The following is a 22,157-nucleotide window of genomic DNA, read 5'->3' as shown; positions in this document are numbered from 1 at the left end:
TACATTGCTAGTTAATAATTTAATAATGCATATATATATATATAATTCATTCATTCATTTTGCAAGAGCATGCAAACTCCAACACAGAAACACCAACTGACCCAGCCGAGGCTCAAACCAGTGACCTTCTTGCTGTGAGGCGACAGCACTACCTACTGTGCCACTGTGTCGCCTGATATATAAAATAATAATAATGCTGGGGAGCAAGGGAAAAAAACAGACAACAAAACACACACACACTATCCTGGTGGGGACTCTTGATAGACTTAATGATATTTCTAATGTATAGACTGTATATTTTATCTCCCCTACCCCTATATACCCAATCTCACAGCACACATTCTGCATTTTTACATTACCAAAATACCTGTCTGATTTAAAAGCACGTTTACCTACCTCAACTTAGTCCCAGTAAAGAAATTGTAAAAAAGTCTTTATTTAAATAAAAAAATGTTTTCCCAACATTTACATTTCTCACATAAAAGTATAGTGTGGCAGCATACCCAAAAGAAAGGAATGCACTTTGTGGTGAGCACAGAATTCAAAGAGATGTTCACAATGTACTTGACCTGGCCTGACCTCAAGATGACCTATCAGTAGTTTAAACTTATAGTTCACACTCCTCATGTGACAGTGAGAAGTTTCATGGGTAGCTCAGCTGACATAAAAAAATAAACATTTCTGTGTGAAAATTACAGAATTTATTGTAAAGATAGACATCACATCTTGTGCTGGCAAGGATGTGCTGCCACCAAAGCTATAGCATATCTTTTGAGGAAGAAGTAATTTCTAAGGCTGCTTCTAAAAGATGGAGTTGATAGATTGGTGGTCATCTTTAGCAAATGGCTTCCTCAAACCTTCCTCAAATATTGTAATCAAGAAGCACTGGGAGGCGCCCTTTCACTGCTTAAAACGTTTTGGGGCAACAAAGTATGCTCCATTGCTTGATGAGCATTCGAGGGAAAATAACAGGTTATAGATAAATATAACATTGATAAGTATGTTTTTAATAAGGAAAAATCACCAGACTTTGATTTTAAACGTCTTTTTAAAGCTTATTTTAGTTAGACTTTAGCAATTTTAAATAGGCTATATGGAGTTCCAAGAATGAGCCAAAATGGCAACATTTAACAGAGAATCAGTGTAAATGATCTGACAAATAACAGTGGTTTGTAGCTTACAGTGTGTCTGTGCATGCTGTATTTATTTTTTTGAACAGAGTGGCTTTAGCCTTTGTTCTCTACCAGTGAGGCTGAATGAAACATGACACAGTGAGCCATCATTCAATACTTGTCATTCAGTAACCCCATCTGTTGAGTTCCTGCCTGAACCTGTAGAGCATCTCTCACGTCAGCCCCTGCTGCAGCGAATCAAACTGTGTGTAGCTTTAAAATGAATATAAAATAGATGAATACTTGTGCTGAGTTTAATGCTATTTCATATGATCTTCAAAATTGTGCTATGGCTAACTTGTCACACCTTCATGTTTGAATGCTGGATTAGTAGTGTTAAGTAGTGTAGTGTTAAGTCAACTGACAACACTACAAGTGTCATTTTGATGAATTCATATGAGTATTTGCCTATTCATCTGCAAAGTATTGTAATGTGTAGGCCTATTTATATAGCACATCGCCATCTTGGAATTATAAGGTTCTATCTGCATTCTGAATGATTTTGAGATATTGAGCTTTAATGCTTTTGCATTGTATGTGTGTAACATTTGTTTTTGGAATAAAAAAATTAACATGTAAACAACATCCCATAATGTAAATAAGTTGTCATTTAATAAGAATATGCGAATAACTCAATTTTGACAAAAATGTCAGATAGAACCCTTAAATTCTAAGGTGACGACATGTATAGTGTATCACACTCGATTGGGAGGCCATGATGGTTAAGGGCAGATGGAGAAAATTTGGCCAGGACACCAGATTACAGCCCTGCTCTTTACAAGAAGTGCCATGGGATTTTTAATGACCACAGAGAGTCAATCAATCAAGCAAACACACTTAAATATGCTAATCAGTGTATTCGAGATAAGCTGCGGTCACTCTGGACTTTTCTCCCAATAAACTTCCATTCATACTCACGCGAATGTGTCAGACTGGAAAATTTTGCAGTTGGAAGTTTTGCAGTTCGCTGCATTGGAAAGGTTAGGCTTGGTGGACTCTGATCTGTGAAATCGCATCACTTGATTGTGAGAGACCAATCAGGATCAAAACATGACCTTTCTGGACAGAAATTTAAAACATGGACCAATCGCTCATTTTTTTAAATGTCTAATCGTCTTGTTTGATCCCGCCCCTTTTCGAAGTTCTGTACGACAGACTTTTGCAAGCTCAAACTCTAGTGTGACTGCGGCAATAGATAGAAATCTATTTGCAGGTGTGTTGATTAGAGTTCAAGCTAAATTGTGCAGGACATTGGCCCTCCAGGGCAGTTTGCCCACCCCTGGTTTGACGTCTCACCCACGACACACACTGACAGCATGGTGTCCCCTTCACTTTTATTGGGGCATTAGGACCCATTCAGACTGCAGGTTAAGCACCCCCTGCTGGCCTCACTAACATCACTTTTCCATGTGTTCTCCAATCCGGGTACTGACGAGGGTCAGCCCTGCTTAGCTTCAAAGTAACCGGTCTCGGGCTGCATGGTGATATGGCTGTGGCCATATGATGATATGGTGGTCAAGCTGTTCAAAAAAGTTCCAAGGTAATGCAAGGAATTTGAAAACATATAGACACAAATATGTGTGCTTATTCACATATTTTATTAAGGTGGCAACAATTGTCTAAAATTGAGATTAGTAAACATGCCTAACCAATATAGATTGAGTTAGAAAATACATTAAATGAATGTTAACTTTATGTTATTACATAAACACCTTTAATATCTTTAGTACCGTTTGTAACATTTGTTTTCACAAAGCTACTGTATGCCGGCTCTCTTCCAAAATATGTTTTATTCAAGACCAGAAGAAAATCTAAGAAGACAAATCAAATAAAAAAAATAATGAAGCCATTTTCAACACTTTATTTCGTTTGTACAGAGAGAACTCACTGTTATACGTTCTCACTAAATAACAAAAGACCCATGTACAAAAAGATGTTAACAGGAGAATAAAATAAAATTATTATAAATCAGTGAAAATGTTTAAAGTATAAGAATTAAGTATAAAAAGCGCTAACTACATTCACTTCTTGGTTTGTGTATATACAGTTGTGGAATATATACATTAACATTTTATTTACATGATATAACTACACCCAGATACTGAGCTACATTTTAATGTTTAAACATTCATAACAGGTGTGAGTTTGAGCAGTGAACTCTGAGGGTGGATGTTGTTGGACTGGAGCTTTTCAAGGTTCTGCAGGAAGCCACGATGCTTCAGTCCTTTGAGTATTGCAGAGTTATTGGAGGTTACACTCATATGTGTCCTGCAAATAATCAATTAAAAAGCAAAATATTTAATCAGTTCAGACATGTGCAGCTCATTTTAAATAAATAGAAAGTATTAAAAGCTTAGTTCATCCAAAAATAATAAAAAAATAAATAAATAAAATGACTCTTATTAATTTGACAAAAGGAAAAGCAAAATAAATAATAAATACTGCAATCGTAAAGACTTCTTTAATATATTCAACTTTGGGGACATGATAGCTCTGGGACAGGCCTGTCTTTCCCATAATGTAATTCCAAACGCGCAAATTAAAATATTTTAGATCCTCCATAGACAACAATGCTCCCGACTCCTCAGAACAGACCGTATGCCTTCAATTGGAATATTTTCAAGCTACGAGAGCATTTTTATGTGATCACAAAACTTTATTCAACCATTTCTTTGCAGTGCCAGTATAGGACGGGTGTTCGTGAGCTCTGTGCTCTATATGTATGTTTTGCTTAGTTGCACTACTGACATACACCTCAAATGTGCCTGTGCTTTCTTACAAACAGAGGTTGTGTATGAGCACTCTGGTGTACATCAGTACACAGGGCTTGTAACCACCCAGACACCAAGGAAAATAATTTTTGAATAAAGTAACTATTTTTGCTTTATGCGGTGCCAAAAATATCCTCAAAGCTTCAAAATATTCAGATTGATCTGTCCTTAAAATGGTGGTAGGAGATTTGCACCATGCTGTCTACAGAAGATTAGGCAGCTGTTGTATTTCATCCAAAATATCTTGGGGTCACAAAACACTAAAACACCTTTTTTTGAGATGTTGACAGTCATATATTTGTCCTACACTGCTAAACATGATTAGGACACATATATTTCAGTAAAAAGTTAAAATAGTTTTTTGCGTTGTTTTGTTCCGGTTTAAAAAGGAATTGTGAAGCAACATCACAGCACATGAGATCATTGTGTAAATTCCAGCGTGGAGATTGGCTGTCTGAACCAGACAATACAAAGTGACATCATTGAGTTTTCAGCATATCTGTTCAATTAATTCATGAGAAAGACAGTTCTAACCAATCAGCGCACTGTATTGTGAATGAGAAGCAACTTTATTAATATGCACAATATAGATTCGGAGACTCCTTTTACCTGTTACAGTATTCAGAGAGATGCCATGTTGTGCTGTCAATCGTAATTAAAACAGGTAGTAGAAGAATTGTTCGAAGACATGTGTCGTCAGTATTGCGTTTATAAATGTTCCACAATGAAGGTTTGGTTTCTATTTCCCCACGATAAGAGAATAGCTGGCTTGTAAACCCACATTTGTGAATTATGGTCTACTAACACACAACTTAAAAAATTTGGTAAGAAACATTTTTTACCTGAGGGCTTTTCAAATCTGGAAATGGTGAAATACGGGTTTAAAGACATACCTTAGACAAAATGATTTAGTTACCAAGTTAACAGTAATATCACTACAATATTACGGACTGAAAATCCTCCACTTCCACACAGCTGGCAGATCCACTGTAAATGCTGCTTTACGAATTACTGTCTATCTCCCGTGTCTGTGTTTGTGTTGCTAGTGTAAAAATCAGCTGTAGTGCGTATAACGAAACTCCCCTTTTCAGTCTTTGAAGTTATATCATGCATATTAATGAAGTTGCATCTCATTCGTAGTAGAGCACGTTGATTGGTTTAAACCATCAATTAATGCAAAAAACCCAAAGACGTCAAGTGGTACCGCCTTACAGACATCTGGTCTCCATGCTGGAATTTACACATTGAGCTCATCACTGTGACATTGCTTCAAAAGTCATTTTCAAACCAAAAAAATTAATTTGAGGGCAGAACAGTGGGTAGCATGATCGCCTCACAGCAAGAAGGTTGTTAGCTCAAGCCCCGGCTGGGTCAGTTGGCATTTCTGTTTGCACGTTATCCTCGGGCTGGCATAGGTTTCCTCCGGGTGCTCTGGTTTCCCCCAAAGACATGTGCTATAAGTCAATTGAATAGGCTTAATTATCTGTTGTGTATGTGTGTGAATGCAAGAGTGTATAGGTGTTTCCAGGTAATGGGTTGCAGCTGGAAGGGCATCTGCTGCATAAAACATATACTGGATAAGTTGGTGGTTTCTTCCGCTGTGGTGACCCCTGATTAATAAAGCCAAAAAGAAAAATGAATAAAGGAAGAACAAATTTGCTCTAAACAATGCGAAAACAACCTATTTTCACTTTTTTTGTGAAGTATATGTGTTCTAATAATGTTTTTGGCAACGTGGGACATATGTCTGTCAGCATCTTAAAAAAATGTGTTTTGGAGTTTCGTGAACATTTAATGTGTGTTCTAAAGATAATGGGCATTTTGTATCCATTTTTTCTTGATGATATTTTGGACATGATTTCAGCATTCGGACCTGTCCCAGAGCCATCGTGTCACCAAAGTGGAATATTTTAAAGCATTCTTTACAATTGCAGCATTTTTTTTTTAAGTTTGCTTTTTTCCTTTTGTCTAATTAATCAATTTTGTGTTCATTTTTGTTGAGCTCTGAAAAATGTAACTGATGACCAACATTTGATAGGTCAATCAAAATGAGATCTATGGTCAAAGATCAGATCCATGCATTATGACTTGCAGTGTAAATGCAGCCCATGCTCTAAAACCAAGAGTGTCCAAACCTGTCCTGCCGAATTCAGCTCCAACCATAATTAAACACGCCTGAACCAGCTAATCGAGATTTTCAGATAAAGCCAATGGAAGGCAAGCCCTTATCCAAAACAGTGGTTGTTTCTCAATATGCATTTTAAAGAAATCTTATGTAAGGTCATCATCCACTGCCAAAGAAGGAATAATCCTGCATAAGACTGTACTTGCAGGACGCATGAAAAACCCAGATGTGTTCTTAATAACGAGGATGCATCGAATGTAGAATGGAGCACAGCACTCACTCAAAGTATATTATTTACAGTTATTATTACAGTTTCCCTAAATGAGACGGTAAAAGAAAACCTGCACACATTTTTATGACAATAAGGGAGAGACTTCACTCTGCTGAATAAAAATGGCTAATTTTGCAACAGAAAAAAATGCTGCTTCTTTCCATATGTCACAGACAACTTTTCAAACTGTAGGATTCTTATTCATTTCAATGGTATCAGCAAACAACAAATAACTATTGCATCAAGACTGTAATGTGATTGGTCATGAAAGGCAGATGTGATCCAAAATGGCTGCTATGCTTTCTCTAATGGTAGAGCTGCAAACCCAAATTCAGACCATCTCTGCATCTCACACTCACTAGAAACTTCCAGGTAAGTTTATTAAAGTTGTATCAATGGTCTTAAACTTAATTCCTGGAGGGATGCAGCTTTACATAGTGTAGCACCAACCCCTTCCAACTCACACCTGCTTAATAGTCTCTAGTAGTCTTCAGCACCTTGTTTAATTGGATCAGCTGTGTTTGATTAGGGTTGAAGCTAAACTGTGCAGAGCTGCGGGCCTCCAGGAATCGAGTTTGAGACCTATTAGTTGTATGAAGCTAAACCTTTCAGGACAGGGGCCCTCCATGAGCAAGACTGTATGCCCATGGTTATACTGCACTTGGTGCTTAAACTTAATCGCAAAATAAATGCTTTTGTATATCTTTCAATTATAGAAGCATGACTACATGCTTACATTAATGGATCAAACACAACTTTCAGCTAAGTGACATCAGACTAACCTTGGAGAGTCAATCCCGCTATCTGCTGTGTAACTCTGACTCTCTGCCGTTTCTCCTGCACAGGCCCCTGTAGGTTCACTTATGCTTGCATTGATGTTGCCTGTGTCCTTGGATGTTTGTATTGTGCACTGATGGCAATCTTTTAGCTCTGGGTGACAGATCCAGTGGTTAGACTTTCCAGCATCAGCTTCATCTGCAGATTTATGTAAGGTCTCTGAATCGGACTCCACTTCGCTTGTCTGACAGTAGTCAAAAATACTGCTTTCGAGAGTTTCAGCATGTTCATCATTTTCCAAACTGGATTCATGTTCTTTTTTCTTAAAAATATGGACTTCTTCTTTAGGACCATTATGAAGGACTTTGTGATCAGAAGACTGCCACCTGAATTCATGCTGCCTGTATGTGGTTCTGATGGGTTTGTGATGAGTATGTTCCTCACTGAAATGGGCATCCCAACCCCCATCTACACAGACAGGCTCACTGTGATGTGCTTTACTAATTTGTGACAACTTAGAGTTAACACCTTCTTCATTCATGCAGACGGAGCTACAGTCATCCTCATCTGCTTCAGTCTTTTGGTAGATGCGATGTTCATCATCTGTATACACCTCACTCTCAGTGTGACTTGTGTTTCTGTCCAATGATTGACAATCTGAGAGCTGATGAATACTTATGTTGCCAACTTGGTGGTGCAAGGACAGTAGATCAGGACGGTGATGAGACTCTTCTTTACTGTTTAGTAGATGAAGGGAAAGTCTACGCTGAATTGTAGGTTTAGGCCATGAGAGATGTACTTCTGTTGTATCACAATGTGTAGGATGATCCAACATGTTCTTTTGCTCAGGAACATGTCTCTGGCCTCCATCCTGCTTTTTAAATTCTCTTGTTCTTCCATTTCTGAACTCTCTGCTTCGGACTTTGTTCTCTCTCAACTTAATTTTGTCCTCTATCCTCAATGTGCTGCTCTCAGGATAAGCTGAACTGTATCCTCCACAAAGCTCTTGAACTGGTTGTTCATCCAGTGTGGAGTCCGCAGGGTGTGTTCTGTCATGGAGTTGTTCACTGGGCACATCCTTAATTGTTTGAGATTTATCAACACTGTCAATGATTGCTTTGGGCCGATGAGGATCCCAAGACTTTGACCTGTGTCCTGGTCTTTCCCCATGTCCGGTAACAGGAATCTTGCCTTCTCTTCTTTTTTGTTCCATATGGTTGATGTTTGTTTCCATGTCTCTTCCTGGCAATCCCAAAAATGGGTTGTCTATCCGTTTCTTGTAGACACTTTTTTGATTCGGATGGGTACATTCTTCAGGGTTGTCAGGTTCATCCAAGGCATATTCTCCTCTGAGATGAGGTAAAATTTGATCATCTGCCTCTAATTCTACAGCACATTGCAAGGTCTTATTCTTTGTCCTTTGTTTTTCTTTGGACGAAGGCCCTCTTCTCTTGTTGCGTGTAGCTCTAGGGGCTGATTTCTTCCCCATGGCTTTTGACGAATGGTGCCTCTGCTTAGGTACGAGAGCTTCAGTGGAAATACCCTTGTCCACAGCTTTCTCCATGCCTCTTTCAGCTTTCTCTTCAAGCTTCTTCATTAAAACAGTGTGTTTTACTAGATTGTCCACAGTCAGATCTGGGTTGATCCGTTTTATGATGGCATGTTCTAGATCCCTGGGAAGGTTGTTTAAGTCATCTTCATCTCGGACTGGCCATTCCTCGGGTGGGAATTGTGCAGAGAATGTGGCATACTCTTTCTTAGGCTTGTTGTCCTTCTTACCTGTGTTTCGTCTGAAGAGGCTGAGCCCAAATTTGCGTCCAGCTTTCTCCTTCTCCTTGCGGCTTGTGGTGGTGGATTTGCTCACCTCACTGGCTTGGTAATCTGCTGCGGTAGATGTGGACTGGTGCTGAACAGAAGGCTTATGTTCTTTAGGCCATTTGAGGCTTTTTCCAGTGCAATCACTGATGCTGATGGATTGGTGGTCTTGGATTGATGGAGGTACAATGGACGGAGGGGTGAAGCAACTGCAGGACTTACAGTGGGCCATGACAGGCACCTCACTGGAGGTGTCTATGCAACTCTCATTGCTCACCAGGTATGTGATGGGAGGAGGTGATGGCAGGTCATTGTCACCAGCACTCCACCAATTCCTCTCTTTTACCATGTTGTTGGTGATGAAGTATGTTTGAGGGGTCACTACAAAGTAGCCTTCACCAGTGTGATAGATCTTCCTCTCCTTAATAAGAGTTCCCAGAGCATTGTACAGGATGTCTTGAGTGGGAATGGTCATTCCTGAAACAAAGTTTACTCATGTTAATATATTCTTTTGACATGGAAATTTAAAACAAAAAACATGTACTGTACAGGTATGCAGATTAAGTGAACAGCACTGGGTGTGTATTACCTGGGTGTGATTTCATCATGTAATTGATTAATGCTTCTTGGTTTACAACCACATGGTCTGCATTCAGGTCTGATATGACAGAGCACAATATTTCAGACAATGGAATGAACTGAGACTGGGATATTGGTGACATCTGCACAGGGGAAAGATCACCTGTGAAAAAATAAAATAAAATAAAAGGGTAAGTAACAATCATCTGAAGAACATGTTTTATAAAACCTTATAAATAACAGACATAAATAAAAAGACATAATTAGTAGACCTATAAATGTAGACATAATTTTATCAAAATAAATTTTGGACTTTAAAAAAAAACAACAAGACATCTAAAGTGAACATCAATCAGAAATGAGATGAATGATTTTGATTAAACAACTTAATTACCAGAGAGGTATTTCAACCAATACATACCAACCAAAAGGTTTTAACATGAACTTTATCAAACATTGTCCAAAAACATAGATTGATTGTTCCACAATATATTTAAAGGTGGGCATTAACACCAAGCTCTAGAACGTGTAGTTCACACACTATATCTTTGAAAAGTGTTCCTTTTAAACCATTGTATTGAAAAGCAAGGGGTTTCTTCAGTTATATGATCACTACTGAAGCCCAGGTTTTTATCATTAACTAAGGATGGTCACAGTCCTGACTTTCTGCCCTGTTGATTATTAATTTGACACAGTAAGGTAAGACTCACTCCCACAACAATAACTTCATCCTTCAGTATTTAAACCTGGAATGAAAAATGATTTGTTCAGATACATATTATTGCATGATTCAAAATTAGCATATTTTGTATGATTGTAAATGTTAAAAAATACAGAACTCTTAAAAATCACATGCGAGTCAATAATATATAAAATGTAATATGTAATATGTTATGCTTTATTTTCTTTTGTTAGATATCAACCACGGGAGGGCCATTTATGTGTGCTTTTACTTTCTGCAAGCATTAATCGAACATCTTTTGACCCTCACATTCTTAGATGTAAGTTATTTGTACTGTCTGTCCTGATTAAATATCCAATGTATATTTCACTGGAAGAGCATTTTTAGTACATTTATTTAAAGAAATGTCTATCCTGATCTGTAATTTTAGCTTCATGTATCTCCTAGTGCAAATTAAATGTCATTAGTCCATTCACAACCTTTGTTGTAAGAGGACTTAAGAGACAATGGTAAGCTGAAACATGCCTTTGCTCACCATGCTCCAGTTTTGACACGGCTTTCACGGAAAAAAACATCCCGTTTAGGCTCTTAAACAGGAAACACCTCGTCTAAGGTCTCATACCACATGTAGTCTAAAAGCTGGAGCAAGAGGAAAGACTGAACCATGAACTTGATAAATCCATCCACGTCTTCCTTCATTTTCAGGGAGGTGGTATTAATGTGGAAACAGTACATCCTTAGATTGTCCTTGAGGTGAATTTGAATGCCTCAATTGCAGAAACTTTGCCAGCTAACTTCTTGAAATTAACCTTTTAAATAGCCCTTTCAAGAGTAAGTGGGCTTTGAATGATCTTTTCAGAGAGGAAGCAGGAAATGTTTTGCACAACAATTGAGAGTTCAGGCTTTAATTCAACTGACGTGGACTTGTGGTTGTTTCTAAGGACACATATCCGTAATTCCTGTCTCCAGGGAAACACTCTGGGCTCATTGTATCATGAAGCTGTTCTGACAACATTAAGACTTTTGTCACAGGAATACCTCACTAGATACCATGGCAGCCATGTCACTATGCCCATAGTTTAAAGGAAGTAGAACGGGAGCTGGACAAGCCTTAAATTATAAGGGAAAAATGCAAATGAATATTAAAACCAACCAGTGGTTGACATTTAAGCATTAATTAATTTGAGCAAAGGACATTTGAAAATACCCTGTGAGTGTCTTAAGCATTTCCAAAAAGTATTCATTTTGTCCTTATTACATTACCATCCATACAGGCATATATATTGCGGTCTATACAGGTCATATAAGAACACTTTTTGATACTGAAATGACAAACAAGGCTATGAGATCACTTAACCCATGGTGGAAAGAGTGCAGAAAAATCCTACTCAAGTAATAGTACCATTACTTGCCTAAAAATTTTTTGCAAGTGGAGTAAAAGTATATGTTGTAAATATTATGTATGAGTAAAAAGTAGACTTTCAAAAGTACTCAAGAGCCCAGTAGTGATTATTACGCTGTTAAAAGCTGATGCATTTACATGTCATTTGTGCATGTGTGTACACAAACATTCTGTAATAGTTATTGCCTTGCAGGCACACAATGTCATAAGATGTTAATATTAGGTTAGATTTAGGTCGTGATGTAAGGTGATGCACTTTACCATCGAGACCAGCAGCCTGTAAGTACATTTAAGACTTGTTTCAGTTGTTGTGTATGGTTTGAGGACTTGTTTTCAGCTGTTTGTGTAAAGTTGTAGGACATTTAATCTTGCTTTCAGTTGTGTATAATACTAGAAGTGTTTAGCCACTATGATCCCTCGGTTCCAGCTCGCATCTCAGCCTGCCTGTTGGATATTTCACACAGGATGAAAGATCATCATCTTCAGCTGAACCTCGCAAAAACGGAAATGCTTGTAGTTTCTGCCAACCCGACTCTACACCATAACTTTTCAATCCAGATGGATGGGGCAACCATTACTGCATCCAAAATGGTGAAAAGCCTTGGAGTAACGATTGATGACCAACTAAACTTCTCTGACCACATTTCTAGAACTGCTCGATCGTGCAGATTCGCACTCTATAACATCAGAAAGATCCGACCCTTCTTATCTAACCATGCAGCTCAACTCCTTGTTCAAGCTCTTTTTCTCTCCAAACTGGATTACTGCAACTCTCTACTAGCTGGGCTTCCAGCTAACTCTGTCAAGCCTCTTCAACTGCTCCAGAACGCAGCAGCACGAGTGGTCTTCAATGAACCTAAACGAGCACATGTCACTCCGCTGCTAGTCCGTTTGCACTGGCTGCCAGTTGCTTCTCGCATCAAATTCAAAGCTCTGATGTTTGCCTGCTAAATGACTAAATGTAAATGTAAATGTAAAGGTTACCAAAATTCAATGTCTAGCCAGCGTCTAAGGACAGCGTTATTTTGATGGCCAATAATTAAGTCAAATGACGTTGATATGTGGTGGATTTTAGGTTGTTAGAAAGTGATCAAAATCCAATGTCAAGCCAACATCTTAAACTAATGTCATATTGACATCAAAAACTGACATTTATTCATCAAGTATGGCAACCAAAATCCAACGTCTGATAGACGTAATAGTGGTAACGTCCATACAACCTCAAGCTGTAACATCATTAGACATCTGGTTAGACATCATTAGACATTTGGTTGGTTTTGGGTTGGACGTTGGACATTGACATTGGTCTGACGTTGAGTTTTGACATCAACCAGGTTTTCATTTCCAAATTAAAAGCAACATCTCCTAAAGTCAATCTATCATGTTGATGTCTTGCGCCTGCTGGTTGTTTAAGGCCATTTCGGTCATCACACAGTAAACATCTGTCATCTTCTCATTAGTGACAAGCATCTAAATAGTCCCTCGGTCAATGTGTGTAAAGATTTGGGATCTTCTTACACACTTTTAATGCTTCCAAACAGTTTTCTGAAGTTATGAAGCGCACATGTCTTAAGGTAGTTCATTATGATGCGATTTACCTTCTATGTGCCATTTGATTGGACAGGAATCACAGGACTGATTTTTCTAATCCCCATAGACAAAAAAAATAAAAAATAAAAAAATAAAAGAAGAGGGAAAAAAAGTAGTGACTGCAGGTAGAAGAAAAATAGTGGAGTAAAAGTACCAACATTGCACTAAATATGTACTGAAGGGAAAGTAAAGGTGTACATTTTTAAAACTACTTAGTAAATTACAATTCCTGAGAAAAACTACTCAATTAAAGTAATTTCAGTATTTGTAGTTAGTTACTTTACACCCCTGCACTTAACCACACAAAAAGTAATTGTAACTATACATTTTATACACAAAGGGAAAAAAAGTTATTTATTTTTTTCTCAAATAAGGCTCTCAAAGGGCACGAGTTAATCAAAACAGCTTAATTATTTGTTTGAGTTGAAATCAGAAAAATTTGGTCAGCTGTGGGCGTCAATCTTCACAGAAGGAAACCACATAGGTAATTAACGTGCAAGTGCTCTGTTGATTCAAGCAACCCACACACACACACACACACCACATATAAGGAGCTCTTCAGTGATGCGTGTGCTTGTACTAATAAATACAAGATTTGAATGTTGTAAGGTTCGTTCCTTGTCACAGCTGCAACCTCTACCTACATTATGCTCTCTGAACCCCACTGAGTGGGTGGAACAACAAAAACACACAGGGGACTGTGATCCTTCAAAAGAAGGCAGGAAAGAAAAAGTGAATTAAAGGTAACTTGATGCCACACATGGTGTTCAACCCCATAGGCAAGATCCTGCCTCTGATGAATTCTGTTCTTCATGGGTGGCTGAAATCACATGCCCTTCTAGGTGTCACGCGTTAAATCGCTTGACTGTCTTGAATAAATGTTTACCTTTTTAATCAAATACAGGTTAGATGCAATACTTTTGACATTTAATTATAGTGCTCAGCATAAATGAGTAGCACATCCATCACACATCTCCCTTTGAAATAAAAATTTTCTATAGGATGCTATATAATAATATATTTGAGTATACATTAGATTAGTCAGCATTAAACCCAGAATTGGAACTAATCTTAAAGATTACAGTAGAAACATTAGTACATCAAAATTAACAAATGGCGGGGAAAAATTAAATGAAATGGAAACATAAAAATATCAAATTTAGTTAAAAGTGTGTAGTTATGATTTGTTTTTAAATATAAATGTATTATCTTTTTATTGCTAAAGATGTTTTGTGACCAAACTCTTATTTCAATGTATAACTGTTTAATAAAACAGTTTTGTTTAAATGCACAAAAATATATATTGGCTATAATAATTGAGAAATGTGTAAAATATTCATTTTGGAAAGGCGGTGTACTCATATACAGTTGAAGTTATTAGCGCCCCTGTTTTTTCCCCCAATTTCTATTTGACGGAGAGAAAATTTTTTCAATAGATTTCTAAACATAATAGTTTTAATAACTAGTTTCTAATAACTGATTTACTTTATCTTTGCCATGATGACAGTAAATAATATATACTTCTATACAGCTTAAAGTGACATTAAAAGGCTTATCTAGGTTACTTAGGGTAACTAGTTATTGTATAATAATGGTTTGTACTGTAGACTATTGAAACAATATAGAGCTTAAAGGGGCTAATCATTTTATCCTTAAAATGGCGTTAAAAAATAAAAACTGTTTTATTCTAGCCGAAATAAAACAAATAAGACTTTCTCCAGAAGATAAATATGTTTTAACTGTGTAAAATGTCCTTGCTCTGTTAAACATCATTTGGGAAATATTTAAAAGGGAAAAAGAAATTCAAAGGGGGGCAAAAAATTCTGACTTCAACTGTATGCTGAGCACTGTGTCTTTCAAATTATTTAGTTTTTTTCTGACATCCATGTTGGCATACATGATTCCATTAAAGATGTAATATTGAACGAAGCTTCCAACTTCTCAAAAGGGTCTTTACAGTAGAAATATGCTTATTCATATCCCTATACTCAAAAAAATAAAATAAAATCACTTCTATTGTCACATCATCAGCAGCACTTGTGCTATGATGAGTGAAAAGCTTAGGTGCTGGCTACAGACAGTACAAAATACAGATTACACAAAAATACAAAATACAGTGCAAATACAACGACAGTGCAAAATACAGACAGTGCAATACTGCTTTAATATTTTCTCTTCACTAAAGATAAAATACAAATATCAAGATTTGGCCACAATACCATACTGACTTTTAGTTTTGCTATTGAAACAATACACTTGTGGTAAATATTGATTGATGAATTGTTTATCCTTCCTTTCAGTGTATTTGTTGTTGAGAATTTGTAATATTATGCATAGAAAACCTTCACTAGATCTTAATTGCACCAACATGTTAAAAAAAAGGTTGAATGCAACTACACAGTCCAGTAGATTGTACTGCTGTGAAAATCACTTTTAAGGGTGTATGAGCAAATTGACTGACCAAATCTACAACAACCAAAAAAATCGAATCAAATGAACCTATATTTAAGGTTAAAATGCAAACAGTTCCTTTCCAAAGCTGTCTCAACTCTAAAGAAACCCCTGCAGTATACAAGGGTTATCTGTGGTTACACTGACAAAATAATTGGAAACATGTGATGGAAACGCTATATTGGAAGTTTTGAAAGTCAAATTATTTAGACATTTTTGTGGTAAAGTGCCCTTTGCTCAGTAATAAAAGGCTGCAGAAGGTCAAGAGGTCAACAGGCTCATAAAACGGCACTTTTTAAGACATTCAAGTTCATGGTTCAATGAAATTGGAGACAGCAAGAAAGAGAGGGGTGAAAAATCATACAAATTTGTCTATAATCACGAAAATCAGCATGCACCAAACTTTTGCCCTGCTTTTATAATATATTGCTTCTCAGTATATATATATAAATGATTATGCAATGTGTTGTGAGAAAGCATAGTACAATAAGATATTCAAACCTTACTACACTGGAGCAAAACACATTGATTATGAAAGACAACATAGTTGCCATTGTTTTTATTTTGCTTGCTTACCCAATCTTTCTGAGCATTCCTGCAAAAATTATGTAGATGAAATAAGACCCTTCCCCGGGTCTAAATGAAATTCGAACGCCTCACCAGCAGCCACACAACATCATAAGATATTAACATTAGGATAGATTTAGGCTGTGACCCCAGGCGACCAAAATTCAATGTCAAGCCAGTGTCTAAAAACGACGTCAAATGACATTGATATCTGGTTGATTTTAGGTTGTGTTGAAAATCCAATGTCAAGCCAACATTTTAAACCAACATCATATTAAAGTCAAATACTGACGTTTATTCGTGGGCAAGCGAATGACGTATCTCTGTAAACCAATACTATTCAGCTGCGCATCTAGCTCAGCCTTTTGGTATCCTTGGTACCCTTTGCAAAGGGTGCAGGAAAAAGTGGTACATTTTGGTTCTGTACGCTTTTATGGCTGTCATTAAGGCGTACTGAACCAAACCGTACCACTTTTTCACCATCCTTTGCAAAGGGTACTAAAGGCTGAACGCTATTGGTTTACAGAGATACGTCATTCGCTCATGCACCAAGCCAGAATGAAAACAAAGTAACTGCCATGTTTTAAATACACAGCCGAGAGATTACACTGTAATAATATATACATATAATAACGAGCCATGGATGACTCGGCCTCAAACAAACCTTGTCATTGTCTTGATGAACAGCTACAAAGCCAAAAAGAACAAAATCTGCTGTGCCCTGTAGTTGTTTTACAAGCCCGTCAAAAAGTGTGAGCAGTTTCACTTTGTCACTCTAAATTAGCTCATACTAAATACCTGCTCATGATCATTGAAGTCCTTTGATATCAGATCCTGTCAGAACAAACACAAGAGTGAATTGCGAAAAAAAACAAAGGAGAAGCTAAAAAAAAAACAGCAGCAAATGATTCGTCTGCAACCTGAAATATGTACAAACTGCCATGTTTAACTATTATCATCCCCTTTTGGACTATTATGTAGGACCTATTAAATAGGACTAAATGAATTGTGTGTGTAGTTTTTCTGTAAGTGGTAACATATCAGAGACTGTAAGGATGTATGTGTTCACATATGTTGCATTTATTTATTTATTTAATGTAATCACAGACGTTACAGTAGGCTATTTCGCATATCTATCATTGATCTGCAGTTATAATCAAATTATGTTCATAGAAAAGTTAGTAATGAACATTTATACACAAGTATTTATGTGTATAAAGCATCTGTGTTGTGAGAAGTGCTTCTCATATGATATGTGAATGACCCGTACAGCTTTACTGTAGACATTTCCTCGTGCCAAAATGACATCGTCTAAAACTTTCTCTTATACCACGCCCGCCAAAAGATTATCATTGGTACCCTCTTAGCAGTGGAAACGCAAGCCTGATAAAGGTGACCCGTACTGACATGTACCGTACTGTACCACTCAGTGGAAACGAGCCATATGAAATAAGTAGGCCCACATGGAATCTGCGTGCAGAATTTCACAGATTTTCAGCCCATCATTGATTCTGTTTATTTACTTGTGTAAATGTGTGCAAATTTATATTTTTTCAGTTTTTAAATAAGTTTCAGTATAATGAATGACTAATATGAAAATATTGATATGATTTATTTACAATACAATTTGTCTAAAGTCATATTTTCTGTCTTTTAGTAGATATGTTATATAATATAGGCTTGCTTTTTTTTGTTTTTTACAAATAAACTGGATCTAATTGGATTTGCATTGTAAACATTAAAAAATATATTAAACGGTATTATTTTTATTTCATTTATTAAGGTTTTAGTTACGATACTTCCAAAATCATTCCGCATAATTCAGCACATTTTTTTACAAAATTGTCTGCAGAAATAGCAAAAAATGTCCGCAGGTTGTGTCTGGCCCTGGTCATAAGCTATTCACATCTGCACACTGACTTTGAAAAGTAATTTTGCTAAGGGAAATTTGCACATCCACTCATCACCAAGGTTGTCTTTCAGATCTCCAGACATGCCCTACAGCAACTTGAAAGTTATGAGGTACTTTAAAAGCCAAGCTAAGATTCCATTAAAATTCACCATGACACCAAGAAACATGATGCCTTGTATCATAAAAACCACTTCAGCTCTTAAACTCATTTGCGTTCAAAATTGTATAGATGTATGCATGATAACATAAATCAATGCAAAACAAAGACGTATGGCTATGAATCATAGTAAAAGTTCTCCCTGAGTTCTTCTCCACACCACACCACCATTGTTTTGGGGATAGTTTTAATTCTTCAGCCTACTTCTGTTCTCACCCATGCACACATCAATTTCATTCTTTGTTTTCACAGCTTTGCATGCTGTTGGACTAATAAAAATGTTTTTACTCTATCATTAGTGGCTAGAGTTCCTAGTCACACCTTCTACTATGAAGGTTTTATAGCACTTTGCTTTCCCCTTAGAAAGGCCTATAAATCCAAAGCGGCCCTAAGCATTCATCCCTTTTAACCACTAACAAACACGCTTGACAGTTAACACACCTCTCCCAAAATGTGTCTGGTGTAGTTTTGAAATGAAACACCTGTCTTAAATGTTAACCATGTCAAATGTTACAAGAGGAAAAAAGTCTACTGATCCTCCCAGAGGCATGATGGATGAACCCTGTCTGGCTCGTTAGACTGATTACAAGGGCCATTTTACAGTGTTGACATTCTTCATGATACTCCATGGACTGTGTACTTATTAACAGAAGAAACTGCTTCATGCTGATAACACTGACTGCTCCACATTTGTATTGTCATTTTAAATAAACATTGTGTGATTACCATGCTGTAGGTACTTAATCTTTATGCAGATTTAGTGATTTTAAAGACTTTTGTAAGAACAGGAAAATTACATCCCATTTACAAATAATGTTAAGATTGAACAACACTAAATACAGGTGTAAACAGGGTCTGAAATGATTCGAGCTTGTCCATATTAAGCCACTTCCATTTGATTTGATTGTTTTCATATTGTAAATGTTCATGTGATTGAATGTCTTCACACAACCACAAAAAGGCCACATATTCTCCATCTCCTGACATGATATTATGGTCATTATAAAGCATGTTGGGAGAAAGCACGCAAAAACAAATTATACAAGCTATGTGTTTTACAAAAACACAGATTACGATCCAGATTGTAATTAGCATCCACATTCTTTTCATTCTCTTGCTTTCCTGCTGGGAAACATAGGTTCATTCATTGGTGCACGGCACTGACGCTGCTTTGAAAGAGATGGAAAGTGTGGTAAGGGTCTCCATGAAATGTGAACACACATCTGAACACTTTAATACCAGGTTGAAATGGTAATGTGTCACTAACCTTGAAATCTGATCACTGAAAATACGTTAAAAGGCTGGTTCACCCAAAATGAAAATCTGTTCAGCCTTAGGTCATCCAGCATGTAGGCGACTTTTTTTTTTTTTTTAATCAGTAATAGAACATTAAAAAAAGATTTGAAGCTTAATCTGTGGTCCTTTATTTTATTAGTAGTGGTGTGATGGATCACAAATCTCACGGTTCGGATTACACTACTGTTTTTGAGTCACGGGTCAGACAATTTTTCAGATTAGCAAAAAAGGAGAAGACAAATGTCATTTGCTTTCTATTTATACAAAAATATTACTGTAAAAACCATTGGTTTAAAAAAACTGAACTTAGAACCTGTAATTAAAATAAAAATCAAGAAAAACCCAGCTGAAAAAAAAAACAGGAAAATATTCAATATGAAAAATGATCTTTGCTATTGCTGATAATGCTAAATAATACTAAATACAGGAATTTAACATCTTGTACAACATATCATATTTATTTTCAATTAATGAATAAAAAATTCACACATAAAACTTTATGATACATTACTGATGTATGAATTTTTGAAAACCTATTCAGTGACAAATCTTTAATGGTTGTTTGTCGCCACTGTTACGGTCTGTGTCTTCATTTTTGTGTTTTTCCTTTTTACTAACCTTCCCTTGTTTTCTTGGCTTTGGTTCTATAAGTGCGCATGCACACTTATTCTAGCTCTTCCGTGGGTGGACACACCTGCATGTCACGTTGGAACTAATTGAGAGAGTTTAAAAGACGCCAATGAGAAGGCGAAAGAAGGATGCAGCTTTAGTGGACCAGCCAGCATTGTTTTGTGTATTTTTTATTTTATTTTATTTTTTTTGTTTGTTTGTTTGGAGATTTATCATTTCATTCACTGTTTTGGGGTAGTATGGTATCATTATTTTTGTTTTTTTGGTAAAAATAAATTGATTTAGCAAACGATTACTATGCTTACTAAGCTTATTTTTTATGTTGCTTTCTTTAAAACAAGCTATTTTTGAAGAGAGGTTGTAACAGCCACCCATTCGTTACACAATGGAATTGCTACAACATTCACCAGCGTCTGGGTGATTTTAATCTTTACCATAAACATCAGTGCTTATATCTATAAAATCTTATCCAAGTATTTCTTTGTTATTTAATTTTTTATAACTAACTGAAAAAGTGTAAAAACTGAATCTCTCTCGATCAAATGCAGATTTGAATGCAGCACTTCGAAAGATTAATAAACATATGCAAGTCATTATCATTTATTATTCATGTTGCATAAGTTTGAATTGAGATTACGATCCTTTAATGTTAAATTGTGTAACTTTACACTGAATGCATTAATGCAGGCTAAACATACAGTGACAGAAAAAACATTTAATCAACAGCCTAAGAAAGCATTTAGGTAGGTCCCAATAATTTTGTCCGTCATCATTATATTTTACAGGGTGGTCAAAATGCTTTCATACACATGATTTGAATGACGCGGGAGGCAGGTGATCTATCTGCAATTGTTATAAATGTTGGATTAACCTACTAATTCAAAAAAGGCTATTAATCTACGGGTCATGTGCGTTCCGATCTGTGGGTTGTGATTCATGATCAGTTACACCCCTATTTATTAGGGTGATGCACACTGATTTGTGAGATCCCAGTGAATTTTTGCTTAGCCTCCAAGAAGCTCTAGAATCACCTCTGGGTATCTATTTGAACTTGTTTATATGTGATTATTCTTAACATCAAAAATCGTTAACTATTCACTTTATACAAATCACCAAAGACCATAAATTCAACAACAAAAATCTTCTTTAATGTTCTACAGATTAAAAAAAAGTCACCTACATCCTTGGAGTCTCAATGTTTCTTATGTAAATGTATTCTAAAAGCTCAGGTAGCTTGCTGTTCTGTTTTGGAAAGATGTTTTGTTCATGGCAATGTTTTGTCACATAGCTTGTTGTATCAGGTCTCACGAAAGAAAGTCAATATGAACTGGCATCTCTCAGGTTTCAAGGAAAAAGACTAGGGACTCTTTTAACTGATGCAAATAGGCCATGTTACCACAGGAACAGAACAGGTTTTCAGTTTTTCGGTCTGTACAGGGTGAGTAACAAATGACATATTTCATGAAAAGTGTTGTGCTTGTGAAGAGCAAAGTCTAAACTGCCATTCAAGCTTTAGGTTGAGTAAAGAAATCATACTTTTATCCAGCCAGGATAAATTAAATTGATCAAAAATATATACAAATTAAAGCCGCAAATAGCGATAAAAAATGGACCTTGCACCCGGGCTCATCGCAGCCAGGTGACCTTAGGACGACAGACAACAGTGGACAATAATAATTTAAGCTAATATATATTAAACAAATCTGATAAAATCACTGATTTATGCCAAACTACCTTCTGTCAGCAGGAGGCGTTATGACTGTGACTCAATATTGGCATTTAGATGTCTTCAGGAGAGGAATCTTACTGATTATTTAAATTTGGCATATTATTTAATTTTGCAAAAATTTTGCAAAAAAAGACATGTCAGACATTGTTTGGCTGAGTTAAAAGTACTTTCTCCATGGAGAAGCACTGAACTTTGTCAGTCTGCCACGGACACACCCTTCGGTGCAAACTC

General features: G+C 36.5%; 1 protein-coding gene across 1 annotated transcript in view; it reads right to left on the bottom strand.

Annotated features, from left to right (window-relative positions):
- Positions 1 to 3,019: 3,019 nt before the first annotated feature.
- stox1 (storkhead box 1) overlaps positions 3,020 to 22,157 on the bottom strand; it is a 32,438-nt gene continuing 13,300 nt past the window's right edge. Inside the window, 3 exon segments of the mRNA NM_001123010.1 lie at positions 3,020 to 3,440; positions 7,122 to 9,408; positions 9,521 to 9,673. Coding sequence (NP_001116482.1) covers positions 3,293 to 3,440; positions 7,122 to 9,408; positions 9,521 to 9,673 — 2,588 coding nt within the window. The 3' untranslated portion in view covers positions 3,020 to 3,292.

The sequence above is a fragment of the Danio rerio genome, chromosome 13 (assembly GCF_052040795.2).
Source record: "Danio rerio strain M-AB ecotype USA chromosome 13, GRCz13ab, whole genome shotgun sequence".
Taxonomy (NCBI): Eukaryota; Metazoa; Chordata; class Actinopteri; order Cypriniformes; family Danionidae; genus Danio; species Danio rerio.
This window is presented reverse-complemented; position numbering and strand designations above follow the sequence as displayed.